Source organism: Takifugu rubripes, chromosome 2 (genome assembly GCF_901000725.2).
Source record: "Takifugu rubripes chromosome 2, fTakRub1.2, whole genome shotgun sequence".
Lineage (NCBI taxonomy): Eukaryota > Metazoa > Chordata > Actinopteri > Tetraodontiformes > Tetraodontidae > Takifugu > Takifugu rubripes.
This window is the reverse complement of record NC_042286.1, coordinates 9719789-9736814: the sequence shown is the minus strand read 5'-3', so window position 1 is coordinate 9736814 and position 17026 is coordinate 9719789. Positions and strand designations below refer to the sequence as shown.

General features: G+C 44.8%; 1 protein-coding gene across 9 annotated transcripts in view; it reads right to left on the bottom strand.

Annotated features, from left to right (window-relative positions):
- The window catches only part of esrrb (estrogen-related receptor beta), a 37126-nt gene extending 23316 nt beyond the window's left edge, over positions 1-13810 (bottom strand). The window contains exons 1-4 of one of the 9 annotated variants that reach the window (XM_029832757.1): positions 13620-13809; positions 10818-10854; positions 7605-7673; positions 213-622 (exon numbers count right to left, since the gene is read on the bottom strand). In XM_029832757.1, the coding sequence (XP_029688617.1) occupies positions 213-622; positions 7605-7673; positions 10818-10854; positions 13620-13644 (541 nt within the window). In that variant the 5' untranslated portion in view covers positions 13645-13809. Of the gene's footprint in view, positions 1-212; positions 623-1917; positions 1939-7604; positions 7674-7732; positions 7892-10817; positions 11275-13619 lie in introns of those variants that run through there. The other 8 variants (XM_029832760.1, XM_029832758.1, XM_029832762.1 and 5 more) reach the window with 8 other exon arrangements.
- Between the last annotated feature and the right edge of the window lie 3216 nt (positions 13811-17026).

The window sequence follows — 17026 nt, the reverse complement described above, 5'->3', positions numbered from 1 at the left end:
TGCATATTCAGGCGACCTTCTTTTTTTTTTTATCTCAGAAAACACGCCGCTGCTGCCTACATCGTAACGTGCTGTGAGTATGTTTTTGTGTTTCTCAGAGGTCAAAGGGCTCTGGTGTAGAGGATGTTTTTATGTCATGTATTACAGCATCATGGGATGAAATAAGTCAGTACTCAGTGTTGGTCGGGTGGGGGAGGTAAGAGGGAAAATACCTTGGATTGTCCTTTTAAAAAAGGCTTTGCAGGCCTCACAAGAGGCCACGCCATAGTGATACCCCGAGGCTATATCTCCACAGACCAGGCACAGCCTCTTGGGGAGGGAGTTCAACATGTATTCGCACTTTATGGACGAGTCCTCCATGATGGTGCTGGAGCAGTCGTCATATCGTTTACGGCAGGTGCTGGCGCCGAGCCCGCCGGGGGTGAACATGGGAGGGGAGTCCAGGCCGTTGGAGTGACTGTTCATGGTGCTGACATAGCCGCCGCTGGCGTCCGAGTTGCCGCTGGGGCTGTGGTGGCTGACCGTGTCGATGACCGAGGAGGGGCTGGACGGCTCCGTCTTGATGTAGGACCCACAGCTGGAGGGCAGGTGCCGGTCATCAGCGGCCATTCTATTCAGTAGCCTGGAAGAGATGTGAGGAGGAAGAGACGAGGAAGATTAGCAGAAGAATGAACCTCAGCAAAAAACATGCTAGAAATTAGATAAAATGCTTTCTTTACACAGACAACTGATAACATATAAAATAGTCAAGTCAAATTCCAAAACAAAGCATATCTATAGATTTATTATTTATGTTTTTCCTTTGTGAGTCACTTTCTTTATTGTTCTCCATCCCAGTGTGTCCTAACCTTGACTGAACCAGAGGGAGGATTGTAAGTGCTTCATTAACCACACGGCACAGCAGCTGGGAAAGTGCTCCCGTGTACGGATAACACACACGTACACCGTGCACGTCCACACACAGGTGCACCAACACGCCACAGAAGGAAAGACAGTCAAAGAGAGATGCTGATAAAAGGAGAGGGAGACAGAGCACTCAAATAACCACACACACACACACACACACACACACACACACACACACACACACACACACACACACACACACACACACAGGAGTCTCTCTATAGTTTAAAGAGCAGACTGGACCTTGGCTTGTCTCCTTGAGTCAGCAGTCAACCAAAAGGAAACATGATGGTAAGATATTGACTTTTTCACTGTCTGCCTAATAACTGTGTTTTGGAGAACATGCAATATGATGCTACAACACAAGCCGCCTAAAGTGCACAAAAAGCACGCCTTCCTTTTTGATATAAATCTATATCAGTCCAACCCTATAACCCTAACTTTAAATTGTACTAGCAGAACAACACAAAGAAAAAAGAACAACCAAAAAAACATTCCTGACTCCAGGACTACTGGAGGTGCAGGACAACTGTGTGTGGTGGAGATGCAGGGTGGATATAGTGACGTCTCGGGGTCAAGGCGAGGCCACAGGCGTACGTACACACATCCCTTTGCATTAGGCATCACGGAGGGGGTGAAAGGTCACTTGCACTTGCTTGCATTAACAAAATTGCACCTTGCATGGCTTATGCAAATCTAGACAGGGGCTCATCGTGAATGGCAGCAGACAGCCCAAGTTGTGCCTTAGCACAGGAGTAGCATTAGCATATTGCCAACTAATGGCAATATTTACATATTTGATACCATAGTTTACCATCAACGCATGAAGATTGGGAGTTTTAGTATAACCTGATTGGATGGTCGTTCTGAGAGCGCTTCAGAGGAAACTGGAAGACACAGACACCGTGTCCCCTATCGGCCGGGCAGCCTTCTGCTCTCTGATTTAATTGTGAGGGTGGGTGACGGAGGGGTTGGTACCCAAGGGTCAGCGGGTCAGCCTTATTTTCTCACCCTAGCTTCCTAGGCCCAGGAAGATGGAGGTCAATGTGTCAAATTAAATCTCATTCCCAGGTTTCCTTCCCCGCTGTCATGTATATTCATTGGAGCTCCAGGTGCCGACCACTTCTGGAAATTTACAAAAAAGGTTAACTGCTAAAATAAATAATAAAAAAATGCCCCCTGTTAAAACGGTTGACCTTGTGCAGTCAGCCCTCGGCTGAGCACTCTAGAAAACGCGCAATATTAAGCCTTTACTATATAAAACCTAAAAATATCACGGTGCTAGACTTTCCTTTACCACCATTGTTGTAGCTATTAAATCAAGCAAAGCGTTTAATGTTGCTAGCAAGCATGGATTCAAAATTAAGTTTTTTTTTTGTTTTTTTTTTTACACATTCTTAAATGTCCGTGCAGTCTGAATTAAAAAAAAAAAAAAAAATTCATGCTGTTCTAAAACAGAACTCGCTGCTGTTGATAAGGAAAGCAGATTGCATCCTCGTAGATGAATGCACAGCTCCGTGTTTGTCTGCTATATGTTCTGCGTTTCAGATGGATATGAGCACCTGTGTGATAGGGGCACTTGCACTTGGCTTATTAAAGGCAATATATTAAAACGCAGGCGCACAAGATGGTTCCATTTAGCTTTTATTTCACAAATTCAGAGTGAGCTTAACCCCGGTTCAAAGGCCACCTTCAGGGTGACACTTAGCATAATTGCATAAGTGTCTTAACTGTTTCGCCTCCAGCTCCGTGTGGTCATCTATAATAAATGTTCTGTCTAGAACCATCTTAACTCATTGTGCTATGACACTTTATGCCACGGCTATGCGTGTGCTTTAAACAAGCCTGTATATATTGATTAATGACACTAGGGGAATACTAACCACTTGAACCTGATGGATTAATCAAACAGCCTAAAATATTTCAATAAATATGAGTAATCTCTAACGAGACAGTTCCAATTTAAATGTAAAACTACAATTGTGAGGCAACATGAATTATGAACATTAAATAATTTGACAGCAGCAATTGTAATAAATAATTCAATATGTGGAGCAGGTACTAATTAGCTTGTGGGGTCCACAGTAAGAGCAGATAGGAAAGGGTTTCCGCCGGGCTGGCAAGATCATGGAAATCTTCAGCTTTGTCCCGCTTCCTTTCTCAATGAAAGTATTTTCCATTCTGCTCCCTTGCTGCCCAAAGAAGCAGTGCTCATCTAAAATAGAGTACCACTCCTTCTCTGTTCTTCCTCCTTTTGTTCCCTTTGTACCGATCAAAATTCATGCTGAGTCGTGGGTTACGGGCCTGCAAACGCACACTGGGCAGTTTGGTTTTAATCTGATTCCACCTGGCCCCCCCCAACGGAATTTCAGATCCTTAATATCATTCCTCTGGTACTGCTGCGACCAGGATTAGCTGTCCTAATGATCTGGCAGCTTGTCTTGCACTTGCTGTTCCTTCTGAGAGAAGAACCGTGGAGTTCGTTCCCTCACATCTCAGCACAGCGCTTGCCTGCAAGCAGGACCGTGAACATTCCGTGTCCCTGCTGAGGTGTAGAACATTCAGGATCTAATTGAGCCAATTTGTAAGTATTCCTACGCTGAGTCTCCTACTGCACTTCAGGAGATCACGGTTCTTCTCCACTGTTCTGTGGAGAAACGCTCCACTCTTTCAACTCTTCCATACACGGATCACAAATCTGCGCTTGATCTTCGACTCCATAATTTTTATTGCCCTTTTCACTCTGGAGGCCGAAAGACGACGAAAAACCCAATTTTGCAACGTTTGCTAACCTCATCCTGGAGTGTCACATTCCTGGTCCGCGACAAAAATTGGGTGAATGCAGGGGAAGGGGTGGGAGGAGGAGGCAGGGGTCGACATCTGCGGGCGGGGTGATGGTGATATCAGATGCCCTGGTAGGGGCAGTTCTTTCTAGAGGGGCCCTGGGCGATGTGGCCTGATAAGCCACTGGCCCCAGAGTCAGCGCTGGTAGGACGAACTCAATTAGCTCCTAGCAGACCTCCGCGGAGCCTGGCTCGGTTTCCCAGCGCAGACAGAGAACCCAGTGGCAGCCTGCGCGTTAACCTCTCCTCAAGGGGCCGAGGCTACCTCTTACTCCTCCAACGCACAATCAAGGACTCATTTTTTTCCCAGCACCACAGACGCCACACTGAAATTCTCAAAAGCCAAACTAATCACAAAAATACACGTTGGAGTGTGTGTGTGCCATCAAGGGTGCTTTGTGTTCGCTCCCTCAGGGGAATACGTACATGAAAACCTGACTGAGGCTCCGAGCGCGAGATGGGGATGGGGGGAGCGGATCCCAAAATAAACCTCAAATTTGGAGGATGGCTTTTCGGCTAACTGGTTCTAGGTTAATGGCCATCGAGGGAATACGGACAAAAAGGCTCTTGGGGCAATACAAGTGATGCCCGCAGTGGTCTGGGTGTTTGTATTGCAGATGGAGTATGAATAATGGAAATATAGCAGGGGAGTGTTTAATGTGGATCAGCTGAAGGCAAAGCTGCCGTTCAATAGGGACCAATTTTAACCTATGACAGAGAGGCCCTTAATTTTGGAATTTCTTATTCATTAGTCATGCTGTGCTCTGGCAGGAGGAGGACGGAGCTGGGGGTGGGGGGGGGATCAGAGGAGTAGGGAGGGCTCTTGTTATTAACAGATATGCCAGACACTCAGAGAAGCTGACAGAGATTTATGATGTGCAAATCTATGGCGGCAAACAAAAGGGAAGGGATAGAAAAACAGGAAAAGACCAAGTAAGCGATACATGGAGGGAGAGAAGAGGGAGAATGCTGGGTTTATTATACCAATGAGGAGAGAGGGGCCTCAGATCAATAGTCCATAGGCTACGGGTCCGTACAGGGTTACCAGTGGAGGGACCGTACTGCTCCGTGGCCGGGGCAATTAAGTTTTTCATTCTCCAGCAGAGGATTATATTTAGCTGTGAAGCCACTGTAGTCTTTATAAAGCCATGAGCTCACTCCAGTATGACAACATGAGCCGCGTGCTGCAGCAGCAACGCCAGATCACGCCGGCCAAGAAGCAGATCACATCTATTGATCCCCTTCTTACTCTTTCCTGTTTGAGACGCTGCTGGCAGGAAGGAGAGGCGTTCTGATAGTGCTGTCGGTCTGACGTAAACTGTCTGGGCTGCACCGGCCACACTCCCTTCTTGGTAAAGATATTTCAATCAAATAGTTTTAGTTGCTGTGGCCTAAAAGCAGCTTGAATAACTCTAATCAAGAATGACTAAAGTTTTGAAAGTTGATGGCGATTAACAAGCTGAATGCTCAATGATCTGTCCTGATCTGTCCTTGATTTCCTTTCCTTTTATTATTCTATGCTTCTTAGATTTATATTTGCACATACCTGTTATAATAAATTAATAGTCGATAAAGGTAAAAATATATATATATATATTTTTCGAAAGGGTTAAGGCTATTTAACACAGTCCACTGTAAATCAAAGGTTTAGACACAGTGAGTGTGTGTTCAGCAGGACAGAGGCACGGAGCCATGCATGAAATTACTTCATTAATCTTCCTCTGATAGGCTCTTCTTGTTTGGGGGGGGGGGGGGGTCTATACCTGCTAAACAAAGAAGCCATCTTGCTTCCATCATTTTCACAGAAAGAAGCAACAAACAAATTAGCATGCACAACCACGCGGCAGAATAAAAATTTGATTTTTTTTTTTATCATTTAAGTTCAATCACATGTCTTATATGACGAGACCATTACGCGCCACAATTTCACTCAGATTTATACGCTCATTAAGCGTTCAATTTAAACGGCTCCAAACTGAACTAACTCACAACACAACAGGACTTTTTCCGCCACAGCAGCAGTGCGCACACACACACACACACACACACACACACACACACACACACACACACACACACACACACACACACACACACACACACACACACACACACACACACACACACACACACACACACACACACACACACACACACGCGCGGCAGCAACAGCCTCCAGCCTTTTACAGGCTCATCTCTACCAGCTGTCACACATTTCCCATAAATAGTGCTGGTAATAAAGAGGCAGGTGGGCCCGACTGATTTATACGCTTGTGTCCACCATCACACCGTTCAGGAATAATTAAACTCTCTGAATATTCCCTGATATAAGTTGTCTCAAGTAAAAAGATAAACATGCACATCAGACATTCATGTGTCCCTGATCGTACTGGGAGGGAAGATCTCCCAGTGACAGGTCCAACACACACACAAACACACACACATTTTAAAATCAAGATGTTATGTAGTCTGCTAAAATGACAAACATTTATAAATAATGATCGTTTTGTCGAGCGAGAGGTTCTGATTTGCAGGAGTGGGATTGAACATAAATGTCCCCTGCACCGCGACAACATGAGGGCTCCATATTTGACGTGGCAGAAGAGAAGCAGATATATCAATAAGAAATTATGTTCAGTGCGCAGAAACGGGCCTGAAGTGGCGCCGCGTTACTGGCTGGTTACTGGTAACATCTGCTTCCCTTGGGCAGATAAGGGATGAGTGACAGGCAGGCCCATATAACAGCAACTGTCACCATGGAAACAGTGTCAAACTTGCAGACTGGGAGCTTTGTACACGTTTTAATACTACCCTGACAAATAAAATTAAAAACCATCAAATTTAAGACGTGCGCACGGCTCCCGGCGGCCAGGAGGACTTGATCAAGCCGTCGGTGGGAACCAGAGAGCGACTGTGACGGACAGTTTCCATATTGATTTCATAAATAAACAAAGCTAAGCATCGATCCTAATGTTATTTTGCATTTCAATTACTGCTACAAAACATAACCTTCAAACAACTGGCCGCTCAATATCAATAGCCTTTCCTGATAAACGCTCGTATAGTTGGGCGCATAATGTGAACATGTGGGAATGTGAGAATCAACAACTTCTCTGGCTTAGTTTTAAAAGCCGCAGTGCTGTTGCGATCGCAAACTTGATGTGCAACCCCCCACCCCCCCTGCTGATTTCTTCAGTATTTCCCCGTGTGCGTTTGCGTCGTACGCGTGTGCATACATGCACGTGTGGAAATGAGGAGGAGCCCTTCAGTGTTAGAGCAACAGGAAGAAGTGCTGACGCACCGTGTCACTGATAGCACTCTGCTGCCACAAGGGCATGAGAGCCCACATAGGCTAGCATTATCCTTCCAAACTAATGGACCCGGTTATTTTTAAACAGATTCTCACACTGCTGTGGAGGCGTCCAAGGTTACAATGGATGAAAAAGCATGGGGATGCAGGCCCGGATGGTTGGTGCAGGTGGTGGATGTTGAGAAACATGAAAATTAAGGCCCGACATCAGATGAGGAATAATTGTAGCGTGAGCTACAGAAACAATGTAGGATATCACAAAGTAAAAGTGAATGTTGCGTGCTATTGTGTTGCTAGAAAGTATGGAATTTAAAGGGTGTGCAGAAAATAATAAATTGGACTTTAAATCTAGAGAAGTGAAGAAATGATAGCGGCAGCTCCACAACAGTTAGCGTGACTACCTCTGAAGCTACAGAACAATGAACATCCAGAGAATGTCAATACACTCTGCATCCCCATTTGGCCTGGACTAACATGCTCCACCCTCCACCCACTCTGCCTGAGCGGAGCGACATATTTACAGTGAAAGTAATGATACTAGATACCAGAAATGAGAGGACTCCAGCGCGGCCAGTGGACTCAGGAATCTCTCTAATGAATTTGACAAGAAAGCCCTGTTGGCACAAGGAAGAAGGATTCAGAGATGAGTGACATTTTAAAAACAAAAGCTTACCAACACCTCCTAAAAGCACTGCTAAGATGAGGAGGGTGGGAGTGGGACAGGTGGGCTGGCTGCTCAGCTGGGCTGGATGCTGCAGTTACAGAAGACCCCAGCTCCCGTCTCATAGCGGGGCGGCCGCGCTCGGCCAAGAGCCTCTTCTGGTAATGTATTCTGAAACCAAATTACCGTAAGCTGATCCCATCTGGACAGTGTCTGTGCACGACCGCTTTGGTTACCCACCGCTGCCTCTAGCCTGTGATAGCATCTCGATGAAGACAGCAAAAATCTGATTAACCTAATAACAATGAAACACTTGGTCAAAGAGCAAAGAGCTTTTAACTTAAGATCCACTAATGCAATTCCCTCGCCTTGTTCTCCCAAACCTAATAAGAAACAGACGGACTCCTGTGAGTGTTTGCAGGCTCTAATGCAGCAAGCTGGGAATAAAGTCAAATAAATTGAAATCTAATTCATCAAGGGCTGCAAACTTCCGTCTGTTTTGCTGGGCTGGGGTGGGGGGGGGGACCATGGAAAAAGCTCATATTACATGAAAGGAATCTGGATGGCTTTGTTAGTTGAAAGCAGCAGCTCTGTCTGAGCTCAAGGAAAATGAGGGTGTTGATGGAACATTTAGAAGCGGAGAGAAGTCACATCTCAATTTACCGCCGCTCAGCGTGCGTACTCCAGCGAGCACAGGGAAAACTCAGACTGACAAGGCTCAGCACAGGCTGAGAGGGTGGAATCGCTGCTGCGACGCAACACCAGCCAGACGCCTGTCACTCGTCCCGCTGCGGCTACCGAGGCCAATTGTGAGTCAGACAAGTCCAGCTAAAGTGATTAAAAGTGTAATGAGTCCCAATTTACAGTCAAAGAATAAAGGATGGCACTTGATCAAAAATAGAAGAGGAGCGTCTGTCTGTTCCAGAGGTAACTGTCCTCAGGTCAGCCTGCCCCAGTGATTCCAACACTGCTGCGCTAATTACAGGGAGAATATACGTCCCACTGATCCTCTCACCAGAGCATCACGGCCACATCCAGCCTAGTGTGAGGGGCTGAAAATACGGCCGAGAGCCACCGCGGGAGCACAATTAACAGCAGAGAGATCCCACTAATAACAGCGTAACTACAGGGACATGTCATCAGGACAGTGGCAATTTATGGATTAGCATTACTATTGCAACAGGCCAGATTTATGTCCAAAACTAAAATATTTATAAGATCAATAAGCTACATAAGATGTTGAGGTATATTGTAAATCACTGAATTATTGACTGAATTATTATTTATAGCAATATAAGATGCAACTCATTGTTGTCAAGTGTAATTTTATATTGATCAATACTGTCCAATGAATCATTTTGTAAGTGCACATATACATTAATCCTATATAGATGAATTAATCACTGAAATATCCAGCATGTGCTCGCCGAATTTTGTGCTCAGTTAAATTGTAACTCAGTTTCAGAAATCTGAGCTGATAAATATATAAAACAGACTTTAACATAACAGTTGTTGAATAGCTGTTATTCTTTTTGAGATCAGCATGAGGAAATTTATTGGAAAGGTCATGAACACAGCAACAGTTAATGTTTTCATTACTATTAAATACATTAAAGGAAGTTGCCATTGTGTACAAACAGGATTTAAATCTAAACATAAATGATTATATAGAATAGAATAGACCTGCCTATTAAAGAAATTCTTTCTGTACAATATACAAAATAAACAAAAAGTATTAGAAAATATATTTTGCGACAGAAATACACTGTTACTGGCTTTTTAAAAAGTGTTTTGTATTAATGGGCATTTAAAGGGAATAAGTTCATGTTATTATTGAAAGGAGATTACCCTGCATAACTTTAAAATATTGTTTTTAAATGTTTAGATGTAATACAATTTCTTAAAAGATCTTATTTACGACACTATGAATATATTATGGAAAATATTTTTTTAAATGGATTAACTAGAGTCAAAACAACTCAGAAACAAGCAATTATTTACATTTTGTGCTTTGAAATCTATTTTCAGCTTTTTAAAATCACAAAATCATTAAATATTGCTGAGGGATTGGGAAGGTTTTACAAAGTCCACATTAATTTAACTTTGAACAGAGAAGAATTGCATTTAAATGTTGAATTGGAAAAAAGAAAAATTAATAGATGTCAGCTAACAGGCAGATTTAACAGACACCTCAACAGTTTTAAATATTAGATTATCCACGAATTCCAACTATCTTATCACATGTTTCTCATTTGATGGGGAAAACCTACAAACATATTAGAAAATATCAACGTTTTTTTAGATTCGGACTTGGACATTAATGGTAAACAACCCTGCTTTAGATCAGGATTTTTACAGGCTAAAGGAGAACATAAGAGAGCAAATGAATACGGAATTAAAAAGGCGATTTATCCTAAAAAATAAAATAAAACAAGTAAATAATGCCAGCAACTTAAGGAGCTTTTTGTACTTGATCAGTGGATTTCTGGAGTGGGGGTGCTGTGTGAAGACTCAGACTGACAGCAGTCAGGGGCGGAGGGGGCAGCTCGCCTGCGTGTCTGCCTGGGACAGACCTGCTCAGCGAGGTTCCCCGCTCCCTTAAATATTACCGCAATTCATCCCATCCAATTCCAGAGATTCACTCTAATCTCATCTCCTTAAAAAAATATTATAATTGCGCCTGGGTGGCCCAACCTCAAACAAAGCTATCAGCAAACAGCCTGCTAACCCGAGCGGACAGGGGGAGTCCTTCAGTGCAGGAGAAGAGAAAAAACATTACACCCTTTTTAGAAACGTGGGTGAAATCAATCAACCGTGCTCTGAATGTAGAGGCAGGATATAAGAAGCATTACCGCGGCAGACTTTTGCACCTGCCCCCTCCCAACGCAGCTCCGAACTGATTTAAAACAATAACGGTCCGAAAAAGTGTGAGCGGAAAAGAAGATCGGGGCAAAGTTCTGGGAAAGAAGGAAGGAAAAACTACAAAAGGAGTTTTGAAAATGGCAGGAAATGACAGTAAATGAAAGCAAGGCAAGAGAAATGAAAGAGAATCACAGCAGAGGGATTAATAAGAAATAAAGAAACAAGGTGCACCTACTGGTTATGATAGCTGAGAGGGTCTGGAAGGCAAAGTTCTGAAATGTCCATCAGTCCAGTTTTAGCATTCCAGGAATGAGAGGAAGAGAAAAGAGAAAAGAGTTGAGAGCCGCTTCTTCCCTAAATGACAGCACAGCAAACTCAGAGACAACGCTGCCAGAAAAGCCCCCGCAGCACCGCTCCCCCCAGCCTGCACAGGTATGTCGGCCTCTGATGAGTGGCTGCGTGTGCAGGAGCATGTGCGTGTTGTGTGTGTGCGAGCGCGTGTGTTTATGTATATATGAGTGAGAGAGAAAGTGGCCGAGTGTATGTCGGTGAATGTGTGTGTGTCACGGAAACACGCGGAGAGAGAAGAGGAGGAGGGACGGAGAGACAAGAGAGGTGAGGGGGGAGAGAGAACGAGAGGGGTGCGCAGGCAGCAGTGGGATGAGCGCGAAGATGGAGAGAGCATGAGAGCGGTGAGCGAGAGGAATGACTCTTTCCATGCTTGGGATAGGGCTCTTTAAGACTCGAGGGCTTGATGAATATGGAACAGCTGCTGTTGGCTGGCTCCGAGGGGCAGGACTTAAAGCGACAGAGGGGCCGGCAGAGCACGGAGGAGGAGGGATCCCAGCGCTCGCCTGCTCTGCACACGCACACTCACACACACACACACACACACACACACACACACTCACACAAAGGAGCCGTACAGACCCAGAGCAAGCGGCCGTTCCCATTAACAGCGGTCAGCTAGGTCGATCACAACATGTTGGTCTCCGTTGAATAACTAGCGTCGTGATGGTGCTCGTTGTTTTGGGAGATTTGGGACGTGCGTGCGCGAAGGTGCTGGGCTTTCACCAGTCAAACTTCATCATCTCCCTTTAAAAAGACATTTTAATAGCATCTAAGCTGTATTTCGCGGTCCTTTGGATCATGTCCTCCAACAGTGGGGGGAACGCTGTAGCGCTTCGCTGCTTCACTACAGAGACAAAAATAGAATTTTAAATGGACGGAAGCGGTCAAAGTCCACCATCACGCGACAAAGCAAACCTAAAATGAAAATAAAACGCCTTTCAAACGAACTCTTACGACACACATTGAGTGTGTATGATGAGCTCCCGCACTGTTGTTTCCACTGAGAAATCTTTCAGCACCTGTGAGACATGACCTCACACCATAAGTCATATTCTGGAAGCCCAGCGCTCCCTAAAGCGGCGTAAAATCCAGCCCTGTCTTCTGTAACCCCGGCATTAGAACCGCCTGTGTTTCACTGTTGATCGAGCTCAGTAAGAATGCCGAGAATGCAGATACCATTTCACAGACGGCGAGGGTCTCCGCGTTACCGTATCCTGACATTGGAAGAACAAAGCTTACCGTGGCATCTCAGTGGAGGTGCCGGCAGGCCGAGCGCGGCTGGCGCTCAGCTGAGCCGAACAGAACAACCTGTCCGCTTCTCCAAAACTCCCGAGGTGTCCGATGGTTGGTGAAAAGAGGGAACCAGACAGATTTGAGCGCGAAACTACGCGTGGCATTGCTCTGCGGTCCTCAATTTTCCCTGCTGCAGCAGAAGTGCAGCCCTCAGAGAGGATTCCAGTTCCATTTAACCGCTCACGTTTCTATAATCGATGCAAAAACATCACGCAACCCCTCATTGATCATCGCGGCCCTACTGATGTGCAGCAGTGGTGGGAATCGTCACGCAGCGTCTGGCCTCTTTCTCTGGTAAAAGCGTCCGAGAACAGTTGTCAGATTAAACGCTCGGTGGACAAAATAAATCCCAGCATATGATACAGGGATAAAACACATCTGTGGGAGGAAATCACACACTTTTACATCACTTCCATCATGTCATTGTGGTTTGGAGGCGAAATCTTTAAAATCAGAAGCGTAAAACTTTCCAACACAGCGGCACAAAACCCCAACAAACAGCAAAACTGCTTATTCAGCACTGGTTAATTCAGGGAGCCGTCAGCCATCACACGTCTGCAGGTTTTTCTCTGGCGTCTCCAGGTTTTCAAGCACCAAACACGCCGCCGCTGCTGCTATCGTTGATTCTCACCGGCTCAGTTATGAAACAAATCATGTGGAGTGACAGTTGGTTTGACAGGAAGGGATCCGATACAAACAAAGAATTGAGCCGCGCCGGGCGAACACTCGATCACAGGTGGCGTGAGGCGCTTGATGGAGTGTGACGAACGGGAGCAGCTCATTTATTCTCCAACTTTTGTTTGTTTGTTTTTTAATGATTGCGATTTCTAAAAAAAATGTTTTTGGAGCATTTGCATTCATCTCACACCTGCATGTATACCTGTGGGTTTGAACCTCACACGCACGCACGCGCACTATATGCATGATAAAACTAAATTGATTTCAAAAGTGGAAAAGACTAAGAAGTCTGGCTGAGATGTGAATTACTGTCAAATTATATCAAGATAAGAAAATGATGGAACAAATTCAATTACCGGAAGTTAAAATTTTAACATGATACCGGATTAATCTTCAGAGATTAAACACGAACTTTATATGACGTTTTTGTAAAGAGGCCTACATAAATTATTCCACCTTGCCAGTGGTCAACTAGTAACAATTCTTCCCAATATGTTGAGATAAATTCCAAATACTTTAACTCTGAGTACAATTTAAAGCTTAAATCAATAATGTGACGCGATGAAATTTTGCCCTCGCGGTTCCGCGAGCTCGGTCCTCGTGCACGCCGCTTCAATTAGCCACAGGTGCGTCGACACTAATTTCCAAATCGCTGGGGAAAAGGCTCTAAAGTTGGTGCGCCGTGCAAAGTGTCTGAGCGGCTGCTGTGGTGTACCTGACGCCGACATGACATGTCTCATCCTCGGCGGAGGGCAGCGCGGGGCAGACGTGAGCCTCCCGGTTGTTGAAGTCCTGCTGCCGGCGCCGGTGCTGCTGCTGGTGCCGGTTGGTGTGGCTCTGTGTGCCTGAGCGCGCCGTTTAACTCGAACAAACCACAGCCACACCGTCAACTCCTCCTCCGGTGCGCACCCAGTGGGTAAACCAAACACCCCCAACGAAATACGGTCTCCGGCGGAGTGAGGAGGGGGGTCGGGTCTAATTCAGGGGGGAAAGGTGCGATGCGTGTCGGTGAGGAATGCCAGAAATGTGACTTTAATGCTGCTGCATTCTGTGTAACTTTTTGTTCATGTATAATTTAGCTGCGTTGTTAAATTGTGTCCCATTTTCTCTGAATTACGAAGCCAATTTGATTTTTGTTGGGGGCCTATTTGAGTTGGAAATATAGATTGTCCGTACATTCTTTGGTTGTTTTTTTAGGATGTGGGGGTGTGAAATGTAATAAACCAAATGCTGCTTCCGGAAACAGCGTCAAAAGGGGGAAACTGATAAAATACTCGAGTTTATTTATGTTGGAGGCAATTGATTAAAAGGCTCTGGGAACGTGCTGTTTTGTGAAAGCTTTTTTCTCTTCATTTCTCTTCATTGACTGACTCAGCTGTGTGTGAAAGCAGCTGACAGCACACACACACGCGCGCGCGCACACACACACACACACACACAAAATCTATCACCTCCACTAGAGGGAGGGCTAACTCACAACAAGGACACCACGAAGCTGTAGCAGAATTTATTTATTTATCCCAGAGGGATGGTGTAATTTTTTTAAATGAATGAATGACAGCCTGGACGGAGACCGGCCTGCATCTACCAAACCCATCCATTACACGTGCGTAATTATTGTCCTTAATAGTTTAATTCACGCTGTGAGATAGAAAGGGGTTCCAGGCTATTGATGTAATCATTTCACTGAGGAAATTAAGTGACATTAAAAGAATGATATTGTCAACCCGAAAGTATCATTGATTCTTTTCGAATGCAATTAACCGCATTTGAAAATGGGCCCTGCACACGGCGCCACACGAGGAGCGCTGAGGATCACTTCATTTGTGAGAGATATAAAGACCAAATTATCCCATCAAAGAGAAAATCTATAAATGTAATGGCACGGTGCTTCAGCACCAAGGAACGACAACAGCGGGCCTGTTCAGCCGCGCTGGCAGGTGAACTAAACACCGGTGAGTGACTCTCAACAGCACAGGCTGAAGGAGTACGTCTGTTTGTGTGGTCCATGTTCTTTAAAAACATTTTCCAGTCTTTGTTCGTTGATGCTGCCGTGTGAAGTGACCACTTATAGAATACTTGATCCGCGCTTACAGTTGCATTAAGTTTTTAAAGCAATCTATGAAATAATAGGTATGTCTTTGTGGCTGTTCGAGTTAGCATTAGTGATGTTGGCGTACTGATTAAATAAATGATTCAAACATCTTATCATTAAATGATGACAGCTGGGAATAAAAGCAAGTGGTCTAATGTTGAGGACACTTCTTTTTTCTTTATTTCTGAAGCTGAGACGCTAAATTATCTACCGTATATATGATGGTCAATGTAAGTTGTGTCTGATAAAGCTGCCATGAGCACAGTTGCTATATGTACCAATAGTTTAATTGTCATATATATTACACACACGCTAGACATGACGATTAAAGGCTGCGTGAAGCATCAAAAATATACAGACCAAGGCCGGGTTGAAGCAGAGTTCTTCTTCCTGACTGATCTTCACTAACAAATGAGTGGAGATGCTGGCTTGTTACTCGAAAAAAACAAGCAAGACAAAGGTTTCATAAATGACATTAGCATAAACAGCAATAATTACATTATCGGTCTTGATTTATCAGCCTTTCCTGACTCTGTCAGGGTTTGGGTTAGTTCAGGGGAAATCAGAAATATGGCTGCTGCGTTCTGACTTCCTACTGATTATATTCCACAGGATTATTTTGTGGTTTCCTGACAACGTTTAAAATTGCAATACATTGTTGATACAGCACACGTTAAAGTGAATCGTTATTCTTTATCCTTTAAATACCAGTTTTTGATTAATTCCCTGAGCACTGCAGTGAGTTGTGATGGATTCCAACAAAAGCATGTTACAGGTCTCCACAGCTCCCAAACCCAATTACACTGTTGGTAATCCAGAGAAAAGGAATACAGCAAACACACACACACACACACACACACACACACACAGAAACATCAGAGGGGAGTACTAACATGATGTTCAGGCATCAGATGAATCAGGCATCAATCTCCAGTGGTGGTCAGAAATGCTGCATAATTCAGACCCAAACATTTTTCTTGTTGCGTGATTCAATCCGAGTCAGAGAGGTCTCTCCCTCTCTCTCTCCCAGCTCCATCCCTCCCCTGCCTAAATTTCATTTCGGGGACATCTTCCTGCCTTTACTCCCCCCCACATAAAGACACCGCTGCGTCTTCTCCCTCTTTGAATTTCATGTGCTGCAGCCTTTTGATTTACTTGCTTAACAAATATGGACAGGAGACCTAAGTGGTTTTTGAAATCTTCGAATGGACTTTGGAGAGCCTGTGCAGAGCTGGGTGACAACAGTCCATCTCTCTCTCTCTTTCTCTCTCTGAATGTGTGTGTGCTTGTCAACTTGTCTGTTTATGTTTATGTGTGTGTGCACGCACCTCCATGCTCTCCCAGAGTCCCTTGCTGGGAGATGGCAGCGCTCGGCTGAGCGGCAGTCTGGAAATGAGATAAGGATGTCTGATTCATAGGATCTGACAGGAAATCTATACTCTGCAATGTTTATAATCCAGCCATTACTACACAGCCAAATGAAAGAACAATAATCCAATCATTTACTCCATATTTACCTGAGGCAGATTCTCAGCTCTAAAAGCAAAGTGCATTGCAGCGGCCGCGGCTGTAAAACTACCGCTGATACGGCTGAGAGTGTGGAGGGGCATTTTTCAGCTCAGAGGGAGAGGGGGACATCAAGGGGGTGAGGAAGGACTCTCCTCCTGGGAGATGTGAGCGCACAGGCGCTTCACCTGCGCATGCTCAGACAGGTTAGGGGTCACTCTTTACTCATCATTAGGACCCCGCTGATTTATGGGTAACTTGCAAAAAAAAAAAGCAAGTCCCGTTTATGATATGTGGGGTTAATAGTGCAGGTGAGCCCTAAAACAGTTGGGAATGGAGCAAATTAAGTACTGAAAGGGCTTTTTTGTTGTTTTTAACAATGGCATCTGTAGTAAAAGAGATATGATGTATCCGTGTCACGCTGATCCTGTTTCAGCTATAACACAGAGCTAAGTAGCGGTAACGTCTGCCCCACAAGCATAGAGGAATTTTGATGGTGCGCTCTTGCTTATCATAGAGCC